This window comes from Melopsittacus undulatus, chromosome 8, assembly GCF_012275295.1.
Source record: "Melopsittacus undulatus isolate bMelUnd1 chromosome 8, bMelUnd1.mat.Z, whole genome shotgun sequence".
NCBI lineage: Eukaryota > Metazoa > Chordata > Aves > Psittaciformes > Psittaculidae > Melopsittacus > Melopsittacus undulatus.
In genome coordinates this window covers 42,248,532-42,269,188 of record NC_047534.1, presented here as the reverse complement: position 1 = coordinate 42,269,188, position 20,657 = coordinate 42,248,532, and the positions used below count along the sequence as shown (strand labels likewise).

The 20,657-nt window shown below is 37.7% G+C and overlaps 1 protein-coding gene across 1 annotated transcript; it reads left to right on the top strand.

Moving 5' to 3' along the window:
* The first annotated feature begins 359 nt into the window (after positions 1–359).
* On the top strand, positions 360–14,164 carry CYBRD1 (cytochrome b reductase 1). Its single transcript, XM_034065666.1, has 4 exons — positions 360–610; positions 7,602–7,810; positions 10,437–10,591; positions 10,803–14,164. The coding sequence occupies exons 1-4, from the start codon at positions 424–426 to the stop codon at positions 11,104–11,106; spliced, it is 855 nt and encodes a 284-aa protein (XP_033921557.1). The 5' UTR covers positions 360–423; the 3' UTR covers positions 11,107–14,164.
* The last annotated feature ends 6,493 nt before the right edge of the window (positions 14,165–20,657 follow it).

Here is a 20,657-nt window from a genome sequence, read left to right as displayed (position 1 = left end):
TACGGCTGTGATGGCTTATCTTTATGGCAGGGAGAGCTGCGGGGTGGGCGCCCTGGCCTGGGACAGGCCGACACTGAAACGTCTTTTCTAAAGCGAAGTTCTGAAAGCGAAGGGGAGGAACTCTCGGCAAGTCTATGAAAACTGCTTAAGAACAGAACCCAAACCCCAAACACAACCCCCGAAAACCTGAGCAAGACCCTCCTCGTGAAAAGCAGTGCCGGGACCGCAGAAAGTCGCTGTCCCGACGCCTGGCCGGGTGGAGGGGCGCGGAATGCTGCCCTGCTCCCGCCCCGCCGGGCGGGCACCGTGTCTCGGGGCGGCACCGCCCGCCGCTCCACCGGCCCGGGCCCGCACCCGACCCCGCCCGGCCGCCCGGCCGGCCCCTCCTTCGCGGAGCTCGCTGCCGTGTACGGGGCTCGGAAGATGGAGGACTACGGGCGGTTCTTGGTGCTGCTGGTCTCGGCGCTTCTGGTCGGCTTCGTGTCCGTCATCTTCTCCCTAGTCTGGGTCTTCCACTATCGCGAAGGGCTGAGCTGGGACGGCAGCGTGAGGGAGTTCAACTGGCACCCCGTCCTCATCATCACGGGCTTCGTCTTCATCCAGGGCATCGGTGCGCCAAGGGCCCCGGGCTGGCACGGAGGGGGCCGGGCCGGGGCGGAGCGGAGCGGCGTGGAGCCGCAGGGGAACCGGGGCTGCGTGGGGCCGGGGCTGCCGGGCGGCGGGAAGTGGCGCAGCCGTCGGGGTGGCCAGGGACCGGTGACAGCGGGAGCGCCGCGCCTCGGTGAACGGGCCGGAGCGGTTCAGGGAAGCCAGCACTCCCCGAGAAGGGACAAAGAGTTCCTTGTAATAAGCCAAAACTCCTATGTTTTTTTTTTCTGCAAGCACTTGTTTACCCTGGCCTGGCATTGCCTTGCACTTGGAGTAACGCTTGCGAGCTGTGTTTTCCTAGTCAGCCTGAATTTATGCAAGTTGAGAATCGCAATGCCAGAAATGCTGCCCTAGGAAAGTTTCTTGCTTTTGGCTCCCTTGCTTTTGGCTCTCTCCCGTGTCCCAAGAGGAGAAAGGAAAGTTCAATACCACTGAAGCTAGATCCAGGAACGGGGTTTGTGCCAGAGAAAGCGTAAGCATCATTAAAATGCAATTCATCAGCCCAGATGTAATGTAAATAATTTTGGAAAATATACCTTTTAAATCCATTCTTATCCTTTTGCCTAAATAACATACAGTGATTATGATGCAGTGGGGTTTTGATTTGGGTTTGGTTTTTTTTCATAGAGTGTATAAACTTTCAATTGCATAGAGTTCAGCCTTGTACTAACTGGAATGTTTCCCATTACGCTTAACAACATGAACAGTATGCTAGGTCTTAAGTGCAAGGGTTGGTCCTCGAGGCCAAGAGGAATACCGGAGTTTGAACTGTCTTTGTAGTTAGCGACATTGGCTAATTCCAAGAAAGCAACTAAATTAGACACACTGCAGTGGAAAAACTGGTAATTTTGGAAAGAAAAATACAATGCTGTCAGTGAGGTTAAAAAGCAGGTAATGAATGACAGAGAACCACAGAGGTGCTTATCTAACTGCTTGTGAATATATTTAAACTAGAGCTAAATATTGCAAAAATAAGGGCACTGGACTGTATCTAAAGAATTCTTGTCAACTTCTGCTAATGGTATTAAAACTAATGGGGAAATTTGACAGAGAAAACAGCTTCCAACAATAATTTTTCATAAACTCAGTGACAAAGTTTTTGTAGTTTCAACATGAAGAGAACTAAGTGAAACATTAGGAATGTCTCCAAGAAGGGCAAAGAAATTCTGCAGAGCAGTGGAAATTCTCCCACAGTTTTACCACTGTCTTTTGGGGTGACAGGATGGGGAAGATTTTACTGTTCTTAAACAGTAAACTGCTGGAGACTTACAGTATCAATGTAAGCAGGAGTATTTTTTCTTTGAAATAGAAGATAAACTCAAATTTTGTCTAGACAAACTTAAAATTTCAGTTTTAATAACCTTATTTACATTTCTTTCACTGCTGAAAGATACACTGCATCCGTCCAGCCAGAAAACTTATCCAGCACATCCAGACATGCATTCCAGTGGAACATGCTGTTTGCATCACATGTGTGCTCGCTCGCTCTTCAGCAAGAGCCCAGCCAGTCAGAGGTTGGAAGTTGCAGGAGGAGTGGGTGGCTGTCTAGTTCTGTCTATGAAGGGAATGTTGTGATTTGAACACACACTGCACATTCCACTTTTTCAATGGCAGTAGGGTGTGTTCTCAGCTTTGTGGCTTCACATTACAAATTATTATTGAGCAATAAACAGTATTTTGAAGTTGTTTTACACAATATTGCTCAATAGGAAGTGTAATTTCAGGCTATAAATAAGCAGTGAGAAACACCTGGTGTCTTCACTAAGATCTATACTACTTACTATGATCAAACTGCTAGTCTTTATATAAGCACAGACTTTTTGAAGAAAATAGGGAGAGGTTTTCTGCAGCTTTTTCCTACACCTTGTTTTTTATTGCCCTAATACTCGTTTTTTCCCAGTGTCACAGTGGAAGGATGTTGACTCAAGTCTTGTGTAGGTAAGAATGTAAAGTAAATGGAAGTTTACTATTACTCTGCACACACACAAGAAAAAGAAGTCTTTAAGTAGTTAAAAGTGGAAAGGAATAAGTTAATAAATATCTTGGTTAAATTTATGTGTGGGATTTGAAATAATAACCAAACCAACTGTTTCTTGAGTTCATTAGTCTATACAAGAGATAGAAATGTTGTATGTTGGTCTGTAGGGGGTAGAAAGCATGACTATAATAATGTGCATATTGGGAAGTAGATGTCCCCTGATAAAAGTGTTGCATGTATCTTGTCAATCAAGTGAAAAAGCTGTAGGCATGTTAATACCTATTATTTGTGGATCAGGTGGATCATTTAGTTTTGGGTATAGGATATCTGACAAAACACTGGCAGTGCACAGTAATTGTTCAGATGATTTTCTACACTTAAAGTGGGGAAAACAGAGGCAATAGAAGCCTGTGTGCATATCAGTACTTATTTTTTAAAACAAAAATATAGGAAAATAATATGAGGGAAAAGTGTGTTTTAAGAAGGGCTTGAAGGAATAGTAGTGTAATAGAATGGATTAAATAAATAAGGAATCATGTCTTATTTCACATGTGGAAATGTTGAAAAATGACTGTACACACAGGACATGCTCCAAAGGAGTATTTTGTACTGGTTGGTTTGAGCCAGCTCTGGCCTTTTTCTGGCCTTTTTGAAGCCCATAAACTAAATGAACTCAACTAGCAGAAAACTCACACCCACTCAGCCACCCCAAGTACATTTTTTTTTCTGGAATAGAAAGTCCGATTACCTGCACTAAAGGTCTCTGAAGGGCCACAGACAGCAGAGGGGAAGTGGTGGGCAATGTGCAAGAGCAAGAAGAAAGACTGCAAATCAGTTGTAAAGTAAGCATAGTCTTTCATCGTGAAATCACACCAAAAGATACTGCTTTCTCTGAGTTACCTGACAAATCTCTGCTTCAAACATAAAATCCCCTATCTGTTCAAAGGAAAAGTAGCTAATTGCTGGAGTTTCTAATATCCAATGTGCTGCAGAGTTCTCATGAATTGGAAAGGCAAATTACTTCTGAGCTGTAAGGATCTCATCGCAGGCAACTGGTGAGGAGGCAGCTCTCTCGATGAGCTTAGTTTGAGTTGTTTGAAATCGTAAATAGTCACTTGTTGATTCTGGTGTTAAACTGGTTCCAAAAAATCCACTGGGCATTCAGAACTCACCAAAGGTAAGCAACAGGATCAGCCAAGAAGGAGCAAGAGAGGAAATGGGAGGAGTGAAGAGGAACATTCCTTTCTGGCACCCCAGTGCACTCACAGAACCACGCTGTGTGCCTTCTGAAGGGGAAGGCATCTCATGAGCAATCTATGACATCTCCCCTACAGCATGCAAAGCACGTGCCAGTCAGAAGTACTAGAGAGCTAACTCTAGAATTTTGCTTTGTACATTTGGCAAAGAACAGATGTCACATGCCACATACGGGATATTGTAAGATCACTCAGCCCTAAGTGACATGCTTTAAAATCAGAGCTTGAAACAGGAATGAGATCTGAGTGAAAAAGCTGCATCGAGGGATGCAGAGACTGTCACCACTAAAAATGCTGTTAACTATCTATGTGCTTTTAACCCAGGCTATTTTAATCTTGAGATCAAATTACAAAGTGAGTCAGTTCTTAAGAGTTTGCACCACTGAAAGCAGAATCTTCCTCCTTCTTCTCCTCCTCCCTGCTTTGCTCCACAGATTGTCTTGCTATCACCCGCTGGTCAGAAAAGTACCAGTTAGCGCAGAAGTAAGGGAACAGAAGTAGTGATGGGGAAATGGGGCTGTGTCTTTTCACAGTGATGAAGTCAGATCTGCTCAAGTTGCAGTACATAACATCACACATAGCCTTCATGGAAAGAGGATTAAACCAAATTGCACTAGTGTGCATATATCCTGGTTGTGCCATGTAACATGCTAATGCATGGTATTGTTAACAAGTGTCCAAACCATCAGACTGTATTCCTTGCTTTTCTATGATACTGCTTATGGGAAACAGCCCAGACAATTCATGGCCCAGATAGAGATCTGAGACTGAGTGACTAGGGAGTATTATAGTGATTTTGAAAGTTTAATCAATTAGATGACAGCACCTTATGCACCAAAGAAAAATGTTATCCAGAAATTCTAGCCTGGACCAGACCCTCTGAGATCAAAGACTGAAAACTGAGACCAGGACCTATGCACATCAAGTTTATCTCAGGCCATTTAGAGTACACTACCCTCCTGCACTTGGAATAAATTATTGACAATACTATGGGCCATATGGTAAGATGGAGCAAGGAGGATTTATTGGGAATATCCTCATGAGATGTTTGGGACCTTTTGGCATACCTGCTTTGCAAAATTAAATTACAAAATAATCATTAGAACTAAATAGTCTGATGCAAGCAATCATTTCAATATTAACATGATATAAGACTACCACAGAACTTTTGGGCAACTGTTGGAGGTGATCATAAACTTGCTGTGCTGAATCATACCTGTGTCATATAGACTGATGTTGTCAAACTGTCTTAAAAACAAGGCTTCTATCTTCTTGATTTTATAGGATTTACTACTGCTATTTTTTTTTTTAAGTAGAAAGCCAAAACCTACCTAAGTGCTGTATACATTGAAGTATTCTAAGGGACACTTTCATTGCAGTATTGCATTTTCACACAGTATATCAAAGCATACATTGATTTAAAATCTGATCGTAGTCTGGAAATGTCACTTGTGAACAGTGTTTTCTTTGTGACTCATTTAGTGCAGTACTGTGTTTCCTGGCATGCAGCCAAGGAAAAAAAAGTGTAAACAGAACTTTGAAATTAATTTTTAATTTTCTACTAGTCAGCACAAAGTACAGCATAAATATTCCATTTATTTTCCATAACCTATGCTTTCTGCATAGGTTATCTGTTACGGAGAAGTAATGAGTCAGGTACACGAGAATCACTTAAGTAAATTCTTAATCTTTGTATTTGTCAGGTCATACTTCTTTTTTTCTTCTGGTGCACATCTGTTTCTTAATGTTTGGAACAGGAACTTGTTTAAAAATCTGCATATGTTCTTATTCTTTTGTTTTAGTATAGCTAATTATATATAAAGATTTGAATGTAATTTCATAAATAGAAACCTTAAATGAGGATGTGATGAATCAGATGAATGGAGATCAGACTTCATTTCTGCTCAGGCAAAACATTACGGATGTGGGCATCAGCCTTTATTGGTGAAATGATCAGGTGTCCTCATAAATATCTGTCCCGTTATCTGGATATACTTATGTGCTGTCACGCATCCAGAATTACTGCCCAGTTTGTAATCAGAAGTACCGGGGCTTCAGTGATGTAATTTGGTCTCTGTGCGTCTCCTGCAGAAAGCACCTGGGTCATACAATAGGCGGGGGGCAGTTGTTGCAGGGGACTTGGAGGAAAGAGTTTGGCAAGAAGTAGTAGGCCAAGTTATTCTTATGGACTGTTTGGAGTTAGGTCACTAGAAATTGTTGGTTTGTTCAGAGTGGACAAAACACTGCTTGCTGGAGTTACTAATGCAAATACAGCCAAAACCTCCTCACACTCATCTAACAGTGGTAGAAGAGTTGCAGTTGCCAAATCCTTTTGTCTCTTAAGAGATAGATTATGATTCCCTTATGCTGAATAGTGTTTTCCCATTTGAAGTAGTCCTATTAATGTCACAGAATCATAGAATGGTTAGGGTTGGAAAGGACCTTAAGATCATGTAGTTCCAGCCCCCCTGCCACGGACAGGGACGCCTCACACTAAACCATGTCACCCAAGGCTCTGTTCAGCCTGACCTTGCACACTGTCAGGGATGGAGCATTCGCCACTTCTTTGGGCAACTTCTTCCAGTGCCTCACCATGTTTCAATGTAGTAAACATATCAATATAATAGATAGTTATACAAATATCTGCCCAATTGGCGATTAGCATTATCCAAAGTTAGTAAAGAGTGCAAATATTAAAAAACATAATTTTACATACTTTCTCAGTAGGTAGTCTTCTGGATGTAAGAATTAGGCCCTGTTCCTCCAATACGACAAGTGGCAAAAAAATCAAAATCCTATGAAGAATCCCTGTTAGATCAATTTAAGGAATGAGGACAAGACAACATGGAGTTGTTTATTGTTGTTTTCTGAAACACACTTAAGCTTTTTTTTTTTTTAATTGGGAAGAAATCTTCCTAAAAGCTATATTTAAGATTCAGTTGCATATTTGTATTGTGGTTTAAGCCCAGCTGGTAACTCAGCCCCACACAACCTCTCACTCATCTCCCCCTTCCCTGGGCAGGATGGGGAGGAAAATTGGAAGAACGTAAAAGCCACAGGTCAAGATATGAACAGTTTAATAACTAAGATAAAGTAAAATACAGAGACAGTAGAAAGGATAATAACAATAATGATAATAAAAGGAAACAACAAGAGAAGAAATGAAAGCTCAGAAAACACAGGTGATGCCCAATACAAACTGCTCACCACCTGCTGACTTATGCCCAGCCCTATCTGAGCAGTGATCAGTTCTTCCAGGTACCTCCCCTCAGTTTACACACTGGGCATGATGTGCTGTGGTATGGCATAGCATTTGACTAGTTTGGGTCAGGCGTCCTGTCTCTGCTCTCTCCCAGCTTCATGTACACCTCCTGACTGGCAGAGCATGAGAGACTAAAAAGCCCTTGATCAGGGTAAGCATTACATAACAACAACTGAAAACATTGGTGTGTTATCAGCATCGTTCTCAGATAAAGCCAAAACATAGCAAGGCACCAGCTACTAGGAAGAAAAGTAACTGTTACAGCTGGAACCAGGACAATTTGGAATATGCTATGCTATGTGTAGGAGGAAAAGCCTTTTAACAGACTTTTTTAGAGGATTAAACATTGTATTTTGCTGTAATTTACAATGGAACTATGTGAATGATGCATGATTATTAAAATCTGAGAGAAGTTATCCTATGAGGCATAAAACTCTTGTTTCTGTTCTTTCTTCAGCTATTATTGTGTACAGGTTGCCCTGGACCTGGAAGTGTAGCAAAGTCCTAATGAAGTTCATACATGCTGGATTACATACCATAGCTATGATTCTCGCAATTGTTTCTATGGTAGCCGTGTTTGAATACCACAATGCCGGTAACATTCCTAACATGTACAGTCTGCACAGCTGGATCGGGCTGACTGCTGTTATATTTTATTCTCTCCAGGTCAGAACCTAACTGTATTTATAAACAGTTTGTAAACTTGAAGAATGTATTGAGTAATTCAGGCACAATAGGCCCTCACTAAAACAGTGTAACTACTTGGATACCCATTTTACATTCTGTGATGTGGCAAATAAGGAAAGGTGCAAATACAGGATCCTTGACTAAAAAGAAAAAATGTATTTTAAAGCATATTTTGCTTATTTGCTCAGATAATGGCAGTTCATTCACTAATCAGTTGTACAATAGTGTGTTTCTAGCTCTATACACTGCTGAAGTGAAAGCAAATTATTTGGTTTGTTGGCAGCATATTTAAATACAGTGAGGGTTTTTATTAAGGAAGTCTCAAATGAAGTAACTGGTTTTCCTTTTTTACAGCTCTCATGATTTTAAGTAGTCACTTCTTGGCCTCAAGACTTCCGTTTATCAGCAGAACAATGCAGCAGGGAGCAGTGCAGATTGAAAGGATCTGACATCTGAATGAGCTGCTAACCAGTTTTCCTGAATCAGCAAAACGTTTCTAAATGCTCACCTACATGCTTTTAACTGCTCCTATTGGCAGAGAATTAGAGTTATCATAATCTAAAATGAGCTAGTACGGTTTGCATTTGGCATAGAACAGGAGCAGACATGCCCTGACATTTAGTGTACACATACAGATATGATGTTTCTGCATATATGTTCTGAATTGCCTATACTGTATTATTACACTAAGGAAATTTATTTTGTTCCTTCAAATTGTGACTCTTCATTTTTTTGCCAAAACACCAAAATGAAATAAGAATTATCCGGTGATCAAGTATAGAAAATCCCCAGCTAAAGAATTTGGGTTCTGGACTTTTATCCTTCACTGCTCAGGCTAGCCGGTACAGTGTTAAAATAGTGATTTTAACACTTGGAAAAAAAGAAAGCATATTGCAGCTTTGTCATGTATATTCTTTATAGTCGAACAAATTAATAAGAATGAATATGAATGAATAAGAAGGAACAATGTTTTCCTTGTTTTAGTTAGTAATACAGTTATTTCAGGGAAATCTGTGCTGCCACTATACTGGGTATCATCATTTTTTCTAATGGTTAAGACAAAGAATTGTAAACAAGAACTTAACTCTGATTTTCCTTTTGCTACTATACACATGATCAATGGCACTTAATGTCTTTCCTGTCTCACCAACAAAACTCTAGTGTTACTTCCTCCAAACTGGGATGTAAGTCTCCAGTCAGAGACTGCTGTTTGTTAACTGAATGAGCACTTTTGTTAAAATATAGTCGTAAAGTCTCTGTTAATAGAGAAGGCCTGTGTCATTTGCCAGAAATGGCACGTCAATCTCAAAACTGAAAAGTTACTGGGGACGGTGCTCACATAATTCTGTACCTACAGGAACGATAGTGTAAATTTACTGTGTATTTAAGCCAAATGTATGTTAATACAGTAAAACACAAGGACATAAATCTAAGAACAAGGCAGAAACATAGACTGGAGAATGGCTCTTGGGAAGCAGTATCTCTGGAAAGTACTCAAAGATGACATGAAGCTCAAAATGAATTCTTATGATGCTGTGAAAGCAAAAAGTAAATTCTAATAAGAGATTATTTTAACCTTCATATATGGCATTAATGAGATGAATATGAAATCCTGTAGAATAAATATTTTTAAAATGTAAAAACAAAAATAATAAGGCAAAGAAAAACTGAAAAAGTAAACTGAGAGCTTGAAAAACTGTCTTCCAGCAGAAGACTTAAAAAGCTTCAACTGTTTAGCAGATCTAAACAAGATTAAGAGAGGACTTGATTATGGTGTATTAAAAAGCTTTGCTGGGAGAAAATGCCAGGCTCTTTAATCTAGCACAGGAATTAAAAACAAGCACTGAGACTGGAAGTTAAAGTAAGATGAAATGCAAATTTATGCACTATTTCTAATTTAGCAAGAGTGGTGAATAATGGCACAACAAAATAAAGGAGGGTTGCAACCTCAGTATGAATGTTTAAGCCTGTGACTCAACTATGTGACATGATGGGTTATCTTCCATCACAAAACAAGTGCTAATGGGAGGACTCATGTCCCCTGAATAACTTCACACCACTCACAGGCATCTTCACTCTGTAAATGCCAACTGATTGATACACTGAGAGACTGCTGCCTTCCTAAGACATGTACTTTAACTAAGACTCTAACAAGGTAAAGTTATTTAGTCCACTCAGGTCAAAAGGTGAGACTGCATTCTGATCTTCATTTATGTGTAAATCTGTAGTAAAAGCAGGGAACAGGACTTGAAGAAACAGCAAAAATCTAGCTCTTCACACCTTTAATATATTACTGAATTAGTAACACTGAAAATTTGTGTTTCTAGTACTTAGCTTGATTGCAGTTTTAGCATTACCAACAAGTCTGGACACTGATATTAGGTGGGATTATTTATAAAATATTTCATATCTGCTTCCTGGGTGCTAATCCAGAATTATTGCTTTGGTTTTGAATAGAAAGACATTCAGAAATAAAAATGCCAATTCTTTTCAAATTTGTACCTGATGACATCTCAAAATGGAATCTTATGATGATGTTTATTCTGCTTGAGAAGTTCACCTTGTTTCCCATATAGGTTTAACTATGAATTTGTTTTGTGTTTAGCTTTTCTTGGGTTTCGCTGTCTTTCTACTCCCTTTTGCTCCAGTTTCCCTCCGAACAGCAGTTATGCCAATACATGTTTATTCGGGTCTTACCATCTTTGCAATGGTGATTGCGACAGCTCTCATGGGAATCACAGAAAAGCTTATATTTTCCTTGTAAGTATTTTTTTCCTCATTTGTTTATCAAGATTATTCACTGCAAACTCTATTCCATTTGCACACAATAACAACCATTGAATGTTGCACCATTGTTTTCTTTTGCTTTGTTTTGTTTTAAAAAGACGTCCTACCTGGCAGGTTTCTGATGTTTCAAGACCAGGACTGTCCGTAAAACAACTGATCTTATTTTTTCTTTTATCTTCCAAAGGCGCAGTAATCCTGCATACAGTGAATCCCCACCAGAGGCAACTTTGGTCAATTGTCTTGGTGTTTTGCTTGTCATATTTGGTATGTTTATTTTGTGGATGGCAAGCAGGCCCTATTGGAAGCGCCCTCCAGAAGAGAATGCTAAAGCTCTGCTGACTACTGGAGGGACTCCTGAAGGCACAGAAGCAGAATCCACAATGACAGATGGTGGCAATGCAGATAAATCTGATCTGAGGATCAACAGTGAAGCAGCCAGAAAACAAAACCTCAAACTTGATGAAGCAGGACAACGATCAACTATGTAAAGACAATACACAGAATAACAGTATGGTTATACTGCCAGCCTGCCTCTCCCTCACCACTGTTCCTTTTGGTTTAGTTATATTGATATATAAATAGGTTGGGGTTTTATTTGCTGTACAGCTTGCTCAAAGGTTGTCAACTTTTCTGCATATGATTTAAATTCCAGTAAGTCTCAAACATATTATATAGGCTCATGCTCAGTCCTCATTTAAAAAATGCGAGTTTGAATGCTATAATGGGAGAATCACATAACTGGAAAATGTTCTCCATATTAACAAGATTGAGACTAAATTTTGTTCTGAGTGATTTTGCAGGTTATGAATCAGAGTCATGAAGTATATTGGACAGAACTTAGTTGCTCACACATAATTTTTCTGGTAATCTTCATGTTTTGAAAGCCCTGATTTCTTGAGTTGATTAACCCCCTTCACCAACTTCTAAGATTTGAGGTAATTAATCATGTAGCAGAGTGGCACCATAAAAATATTTTGTCTTATTTGAAAAGATACAGATACACACTTAGAAAAATAGGTATCACTTAAACCAAGTCTTCCTTTTATCCCAGATGGCAGCATTTTCCTAAATTTGATTGCACAGTTCTCTTGATTTATGGCACTGGACTAGAAATTAGGAGCAGAGTAGAAAGCAGAGAAGACTGCTAGCCATCTCACAGAAGAAAGGATCTTGAATTCCTATAGGAATTCCTATAGGAAACTGCTGAACTTTGCTGATTTGATTAAGATGCTACCTGTTGACTAAAAGCCAGTTTTTATATCTCCACACTGGTGTCAAAATCATCACTGTTAGGGGCACAAAGACATACTTTAGTTTATAAGCAAACTATATAAACTCTTATGACTTTTTAATTTGAAATTGTTAAATAATGCAATTTGAGCCTCTACTGGCACTTTTATAGCTCTTCCTAGTAATCGAAGTATTAATGTATTACATTCATTCATAATTTTCACAGATATAAACAGTGTTTGTATTTTTTACTACTACAAAAGAATAATTATAGTAGATTATTTTGATTGCACATGCCCAAAAGGATGAGCCTTTCTATTATAATCTCTTGTAAAAACTGCAGAGCCCACTGCAAGTCCAAATTTACCATTGTTCATGTTGCAGCCTAGACAGTTTCAGACAGCATATAATTTCCTATTTTTTTAAACTGCATATTTTTTATCTACTTCAGCTTTTTAAGATGTTTAAACACATTCAACTTTAGAAAATATGCTATTTTTGAAGTTCAGTGTTGTATTAGGACAATTCTGGTCATGAGTTCTTTGGATCTTCTCTAACAAAAAACATCTATTATTTGATTTGTAATAACATTTAATCATTTGGTAAATGCAGTATAGAAAGCTAGCATAGTGAATTACTCGGAAAACTTTTCTGCAGTACCATTTGGTACTCGAGGACTACATTCCAGGGTTCTGTGTTTTCACTTACATATGTTTGTGGATGGCTGGGACCCACCTAGCATTAGTGAATTGTTTCAATTAAGAAAATGTCTGCTTTTAAATGCCTTAGTGTAAAATTCAGGTATAATAGGAGAAATACTAAACTATTGTGTGAGCACAAATAATACAAAACTACTCCTACTACCACTAATAATAATACTAATGATAAGGGAAATAACAAAGGGAGAGAATATAAAACTAAAGGAGAAAAGGGAAAAATCAATAAATATAAGTGATGCACAATACAATTGCTCATCACCTGCTGACCAATGCCCAGTCCTACCTGAGCAGTGATCCCATCCTTCCAGGTACTTCTCACCAGTTTACATACTGGGCCAGATGTGCTGTAGTATGGAATATCCCTTTGGCTAGTTTGGGTCAGTGTCCTGTATCTGCTGCTTCCCAGCTTCTTGTGCCACTCCTCACTGGCAGAGCATCAGACTGAAAAGGCCTTGATCTGGGTATGCATTACGTAGCAACAACTAAAACATAGGTGTGTTATCAGCATTGTTCTTGGACTAAAGCTGAAACACAGCCCTGCACCAGCTACTAGGAAGGAAAAAAAAACACCTTACAGTTGAAACCAGGACAAGCATAAAATCCAAATATTACTGATAGCAGCTTTCTTAAAGAAAAACAAGAGCACTTATTTTACATTATGTTAATGCTCAACTGACAAGACCTGATTAGGTTATGCATAATGTTTTACATCCTATTACAAATTTATATATTGAACACTAAGTAGGAAGAGGGATTTGCAGTAGTTTCTGGAGAACACTAAACTGCACTGTTGTCTTCTGATCTCATTATGTTTTGCTCAACAAGACTGTTTTTTGAGTAAATCGGTAAGCATCTTACAGCTGGTGGATGCATGTTTTAGTCTTCATGAAAGGTGCTCTGTTAATACTTTAGAAGTATAACAGATGAAATGAATAAATGAACTAGCTGCTTTAGTAATTTACTATGCTAGCTTTCCCTACACACATAGGCAACAGCATTCTAAGTTGGTATGTACTGGCCTGTTACTGTGTCTCGTCCACTTGTGAAAATGAGCTCTTTCAATCCTTGCCTAGTACCCAGTGTGTGGAAGGTAGTCACTTATGTAAGAATTGTTCTGGAAGAAACTGTCTAGTATATTGGGAAAAAAAATCACAAGATCTGTGATTCATTTTGTTATGACACTGACTTGGATGTATTGAAATCAACAGCTTTTAGGTGAATGGTACTATATGCTGTTAAAGTTAAGCTACAGCAAACAGTACGTATTCTGGTTTATGTTTTATTCCATGTACTGTTTAAGGGTAATGATACTTGAAAAAGAATGGTGGCATTTCTTCATCTCTCTATTTTGATGGTACAAAACTAACTGAAAATCAAGACTAGGCAACCTTTTGAGAATATTCAGCCAGAGTATATATTTGGTTTTCAACTGTGAGGTTAAAAGTGATAGTAGAAACTCAGTGGGATCTGGAAGATTCCATTCTGGGAAATTATCATCACCAGTGGTATCTCCTATGTATGAACTGTGAGCTTCTACCTGCTTTGGTCTTTGGAAGGTCCCTATGAGACACAGTAGCTGTGAGTTCCTAAACTTTGCTCAACTATTTAAAACTTGCTCAACATGCTAGAGCTTTTTGGCTTCTGCTCTGAACTGATTAAAAAGGTCTTTAAGTATCCTCGCAACATATGAAGTTATTTCAAGTGCTAAATAAAAATGCATAGGATTTTGGAGATCAATTTTCATGAGGGGAAAAAACATATTCCCAAACTGCTTCTCAGAGTGACCTTCCATTAACTTTCCTTTCATGCAAATTTCCTTATGTGTATTATGGGTAATGGTAGCCACACAGGAAATAAAAAAGTGTATTTTCTGAAGATATAAATGGAAGGTGTAACTCTAGCTTTTTTATCAGGATTTTTCTGCATGTTTGGATATCTTCTACATCAGTATATTTACAGGGATATGATTGTAGAGCTCACATTCCAAGTCTGGTTTCCTACTAAAACATACGAAGTTACAAAACCTAACATTAAAAGTGCTATCTTTTTAAGATGCCTGAAAAAAAAAGAGATGTAATTAGGTGCTGCCATGCAGTTATGTACACAGCAGCAGAACAGTGTTTCCTCCAACATTAATGAAACTGAGAAATGATGGTCAAATTAGGTTTTAAAGTTGAATGTACAGTAATTACTGTACGCTTCTTACTTCATGTAACCAAGATTGCATATGATATTGAAAATACAATGTTGTAAATATGGATTACTTATTTACATGGATATTTTACTGAAAGACTATGAGATATTGCCAAATTTTTCTATTTCAGAACTTTTTTCTTCTATTTCAAAAAAATTCCCTCCTCTGTTTCTAACTGTTCACAAGAACCCAAAGAATTGTTTTATTGTTTTGTTACTACTTACTTGTAGATGAAAGCAAATGTTTAATTACAATGTCTATTTTCCTTATTGTTTTTGTATGTTAATAAAAATTATTTTTGAAGCTTATGATATCACTGAGTAGTGATTTATATTATGGTGCTAAAACACAACTTTCTAAATTTAGCAAAAGATCAAATTATTTTTATGGTTACTTTTTGAAAATGGGAGGATAGTTGTATAAAATTTCTTAAACATTTCTTAATAACAAATATTCCTGATGATCTTCCTGATGAAATTTATGTACTCTGTAGTGTTAGAAGGATAATCTATGTAACAGAAAGTGAAGGAACTCACTGTAGAAAGAAAGAATCTATATTTCACCTTCTGATCATAACAGACATTCCTCAGAGTAATTGTTAAGAGGGGGAAAAACCCATAAACTATCCTTAGTCATGAGACTGCCATAGCAAATGAGGGAAAATAATAAATTTTGATATATGACATAATGCACTGCAAAATCCAGATACCCCCTGATACATAACAGCCAAACTGAACACAGAGCAAAGGTTTTGACCCCATGGAATTTCTAACCCAGATTTAACATCTGCACATCAAGTTACTCATCAATAGGTTATTGATAAGTAATACCATAAAATGCTATAAATGGCAAACCCATCTGTATGAACATACCTGTAACAAGTAAGAATTAGGGTATGTTCTTCAGCTTAGTAAGATAAAATACTCTTCTAAAAGTATAAAGCATAAACTGATTATTCTTGAGTATCATACAGCTGTTGGATAAAACTTTCCAACATTGTCATTACTGTGGAAGAGTAAAATAAATCATAAGTACAGTAGAAAACTTGCTGTATTCAGTCCTGAGATTCCCTGCTGCTGCTAACTTCTCTTAATTGTCTCCTATAGACTGGATTTGGGGGAGAAAGTTCTGGTAAAATGGCCCATATTTTTTTAATACATTTATTATTACAAAATTCAGTAAAATCTCAATTGCATCCACACTTGAAAGAGGGAACGCAAAACTTTGTCAGGAAGACTGTATTTGTGTGGCTAAGAGGTTTTTGTAAGTAGTTGATGGAACACTTACAGCTTATATACAGATTTTTTCATTGTGTTATGATAGGAGCAATACTTTTGATCTCTGTAAGACTAGTGGGCAGTAATGAAGGGAAAATTACTCTCCAGGAAGAGATGGAAGTCCAGGTCAACAAAATGGATGACAACCATTCCAAGTGATGTGGCTAACAGAAGAAAGGAGGAAAAGTCGAGAAAGTCCAGTTACTACTGTACACCTACCAGAACTCTAAAACATGACAGGACCACAGCTAACTCTAATAGAATAAGTAGGAACAACTGGTATAAATTCCAATGAGCTCACTCATGTTTGCCAAATATGGTCATCACTGACTACTGACCAACCTATGTTAGCCTGGGGCTTGAGTTTACAGTTGAGTCCATGGCCACGTATACCACCTAGTGTCTTAAATTCCACCTTTTGTCTACCACCAAGTCAAGCAATAGCTACATAGCTAGCAGTAAATGGATTAAAGTTGTGGAAATGTGAGCAATTTTTATTTAAATTTCCACTAGTATTGCATTCCAACAAAAAATTTTCCATCTAGTGGTACTCCAAGTCTGCAGGATATTATATAAGTAGTGTCATCAATGAGATTTTAAAACATTTTTGTAGCAGGTGAACCTTCTTGTGTACACAGGCAGAAATCCACTAGGTGGCAAGCCCTACCAAAATGCCTTTGGCAGATGATACTCTGTCATTGCTTTAGATGATAAAATATGATGAGTCATCTGCCTTAAAATTAAAAACTTAGTCAATGTAAAACACATTCATGTCAGAATTTCTATATTTAGTTTTGTATTATTTTAAAATGCCTGTAAATCATTCTTTATTGTGCTGTATGTCAGATGTTAAACTTCTGTTTGTAACTTCTGTGCAAGTACGGCTTGGATAAAAGATGTAACAAGGAGAACATAAGAGCATGAAAGTTTAGCAATAAGCTCCTATACAAGATATGAAAGTAGTGAGAATTCGAAAGAAACAAGAACTTTGAGTATTTTCACCATTTGATCTTGCAATCTCACATAAAATTTGACCCTGAAAAAGTGAATATTAGTACCAATTTCAAATAACCAAGAAGTTCTGCCCTCTGATACATGCTAGCAGCTTCTGTTCTGAATTTACCCTATTTGTGGATCCTGACTTTGTAAGCATATTTTCTGATGTATTACGCTGAACATACTAGTTTCAGTACTAGTGAAAGTTACTTTGTACATTATATGCTAGCAGTACTTCCTCATCTGACTTGCTTACCTGTCCTCCCCAGCTACACTGGAAGATACTCACTTATACATGGATTTGGATGAAACTGTTCTCTGCTACCAAGCAGTGGGACCCTGACAATGGCACTGCAAAAGCTTGGGAGGAATTTGTGTATCCACAAGACTATAACTGTATAACCAAAAGCAGTTACTTGTCTCAAAGTGCTTGCGTAAAGACCTAGGCACAGCTATCCTATCTTCAAATAAATGAGGGAATATCACAGGTGATACAGTCGGTCAGCCACTCCCACACCAATCCTTGTTCAAATACCCCACAGTAGCTTTACTCCAATTTGAAAAGACGGTATCTTTGAGTAAGAGTGCTTCCAGCTCCACTCACTAAATAACACTTCTTCCTTATTCCAAGCTCCATTCTTCAGTTCTTCTAATGGCATTTTAATCCTAACTTTTTATTCCCTGATATTCTGCTCTAGCAAACAAAATCTTTGTTATCTCTGAGTACCTTTTATGTGTTTTATAATTCAGGTAATCTTTACCTCATTTGGGGAAGGGCAAGTCAGTTTAGTATGAGTAAGACAGCTGTTCCTGATGCCTAAAAAGACTAACTCACCCTGAAGTAAGCTCTTGTGGAATGTAATAATTGGATACAAACACATTATGTATGCTAGTCCAATATGTACAAATTTAGATCATATTACAAACCACACTTTTAGTTTTATTATGTTAACATGTTTATGTGATACTTATTTGTACCATACTTAGTTTTCCTTTGCCTGTCTTTAAATATTTAAAATACTCCTGACTCCTGATCAAATTACTAGTAATTTTTTTGAATATGTAGGACTGAAATAATAAAGAATGCCTTGGGATTTTGATCTAATATATTGAATTTCCAATTAAAAATATTTTTGTGACTTTAGAGTCAGTTTCTATGTAAAATATATAAAATCCATCCCACCAGCTACACCAACAACTTTTGGTTACTTTAAATCTATCATTTGAGGTCTGGCTCATTTTGAGAGAAGACAGCTTGTGTAGCCCCTATGCAAAACACTAGGAAAAGCAGAAACTTCAGTTTCTTCATAGATTTGTTTATTCAGAAAGAAGCTTTGAAATAAAAGGGTTTGAAAGGCTGGCGAGCTTGCCAAACAGTGATTGTTATTTTTTGAAGGCATATTATCTTAAAAATTACAAGAAAACCTTAGTGTTTCTAATGAGTAGAACTCTTTAGGTTTGAGAGAAAATAAATGGAAGAGTTTGAGAGGTTTTGGGGAGGTTTGTTTTGGGGGTTTTGTTGAGTTTCTTTTTCCCTCCTGGGGCTGCCTGTTGCTCTTATGTGGAAGTTTCCTGCTGATTTGACTTTTTATTCTGCTGTGAGACTGATGCCAAGATTTACATGATTGCTGTGGATATGAACTGGTTTTAGAATAAGGACAATAACTGCTTTTCCCCCAGGGGGAGAGAGAGAAAAGGAAGAGAGAATGGGGCACAAAGACAATATTATCTGAAGCTATATTCTTGGTCGGTTATTTTATTCAGTCTCTATTTTAGATTTTGCTGCAAATAATAAAAGGCAGGAAGGCTGCTGGCCTCAAGCCAGGAACACAGATAACCAGAGAAACTGTTTGTGCTTTAATGCAAATGGACAGCTATAATGGAAGCAATATACTGGTTTTATATAGAGCTGACCACAGTGCACCTAGTAACATATGTGCAATTAAGAAAAACTGTCATTAGAATTTGCCAGGTGGAGATTTGCCTTATATGCAGAGTCCTTCAGAAAAGAGAAAAGGGTGACTGTAGAACTGTGCATCATTACAGTTATTTTAGCAATTCATTGTCTGTATAGTCTTCTGCACATTCTTTGATTTTGTATCTCATGCTCTGAATGTTAAAAGAGGAGGCAAGATTTTTGCTTGTAAGGCAGACTTGTGTAACATGAAATCATTTACAGCCAGGTTTTAGACTGTTGTCTTTTGTTAACCTACAGTACCTATAGAAAATGCAATATTTTGAAATACTGAAATATGTTTGCATCGCAATGCAGGGAACTTAACAAGCAAAGCAGGTCTCTACAGTAAGCAGACAATAAATACTGATGGCAGAAGGCAGTTTGAGGGAGTTGAGCACTAAGAGGATACAGGTTTTCAAATGGAATTATTAACAGATCATTTAACAAAATTTCAGTATTTTTTCTAATTATGACATAAACATGAATAAATAAAATTTAATCCCATAATTAGTAATTAAACAAATGAGAAGAAAATATTATCTTCTTGGTCTAAAAGCTTAAAATTATTAATTGGAAGGCAGTATCATATTGCCAAGTTAAATATTCTGGAGTTCCTGGACTAGATACATATAATAGAAAAATGGGTAAGAATTCCCGTCATTGCCTTTTCCTTCAGTTACTTGCATGGACAACAGTTTATCTTGACATTAAAATCAAATCATCTAACTAGAATGGCTGATTTTATGTTTTTATGTCTTGTTGATTGCAAAGTTAAGATTATATATGAAATTTAGTTATATAAGGATAACTGACGGTTCAGTTAAATTGTGCCTGTTGCAGTACTAGTTTTGCTGCTACAAAATAGCATATTTGAGCTACTCACTTATCACCTGTAACAGTTTCAAAGGGAATTTCTTGGAAAAAAGTGTCATCTTAGGGCCACTGATAATAGTCGCTTAGTAATTTTGCATATGCTAAAGATTACGTTCAGTATCAGTGTTTCTTGAATGGAAATTTTAGCAAAGCCTTGAATTTGGGGTATATAGAGAGGCCTTCTGGAGTTTAGAAGTTCAGCTGAGCAACTGCTACCACCAAAAGTCTTAGTGAAACTTCCATTCTACCAGGACTCCTCTGAACACAAGATTATTTTGAAGAGAAACCTAATAACCTGCTACATAGCTACAAAATTACCACAAGGGTTATGGCATACTCATTAGCATTGATGTGTCTTCCAAAACCATTTTTCTTTTCAAAACATGGGAAATTCAGACTTGGTTTGGGGTTTCACACACACACATCCCCCTTTTAGGATGAAGTGACTGTTTCAAAACTTATTATTTCTGGGTTTCTACCTCCTCCTATGTCACATTTGACTTTAATTTCTCTTTCATGGGGAAGACAGCATTATGGGAACAAGTACCTTATTTCTCCCATCTCTGTTTTCTATGGTTGGCTAATGAAATTTCTAACGATAATTCAGGTCAAGAGGTCTTAACAGAAAGTTCAGAGAGTGTAAAGTCCAGTTCCTGTGAACAATTTTTACCTCCTACAAATCACAATAATTCCCATATCAGTTTGGAAATCGTGCCTCGAGCGTACTGAAAAAAAAGGCAATTAAAGAATATAGATGATAGAATATTTCTCCTACCCTAGATATATTGTTTCA

Bases quoted from the DNA above. Each gene is read 5' to 3' on its own strand.
- CYBRD1 (XM_034065666.1), top strand. From the start codon at position 424: ATGGAGGACTACGGGCGGTTCTTGGTGCTGCTGGTCTCGGCGCTTCTG. The intron at 7,811-10,436 runs GTCAGAACCTAA...TTTTGTGTTTAG, and splicing joins TTATATTTTATTCTCTCCAG to CTTTTCTTGGGTTTCGCTGT. The intron at 10,592-10,802 runs GTAAGTATTTTT...TATCTTCCAAAG, and splicing joins GAAAAGCTTATATTTTCCTT to GCGCAGTAATCCTGCATACA.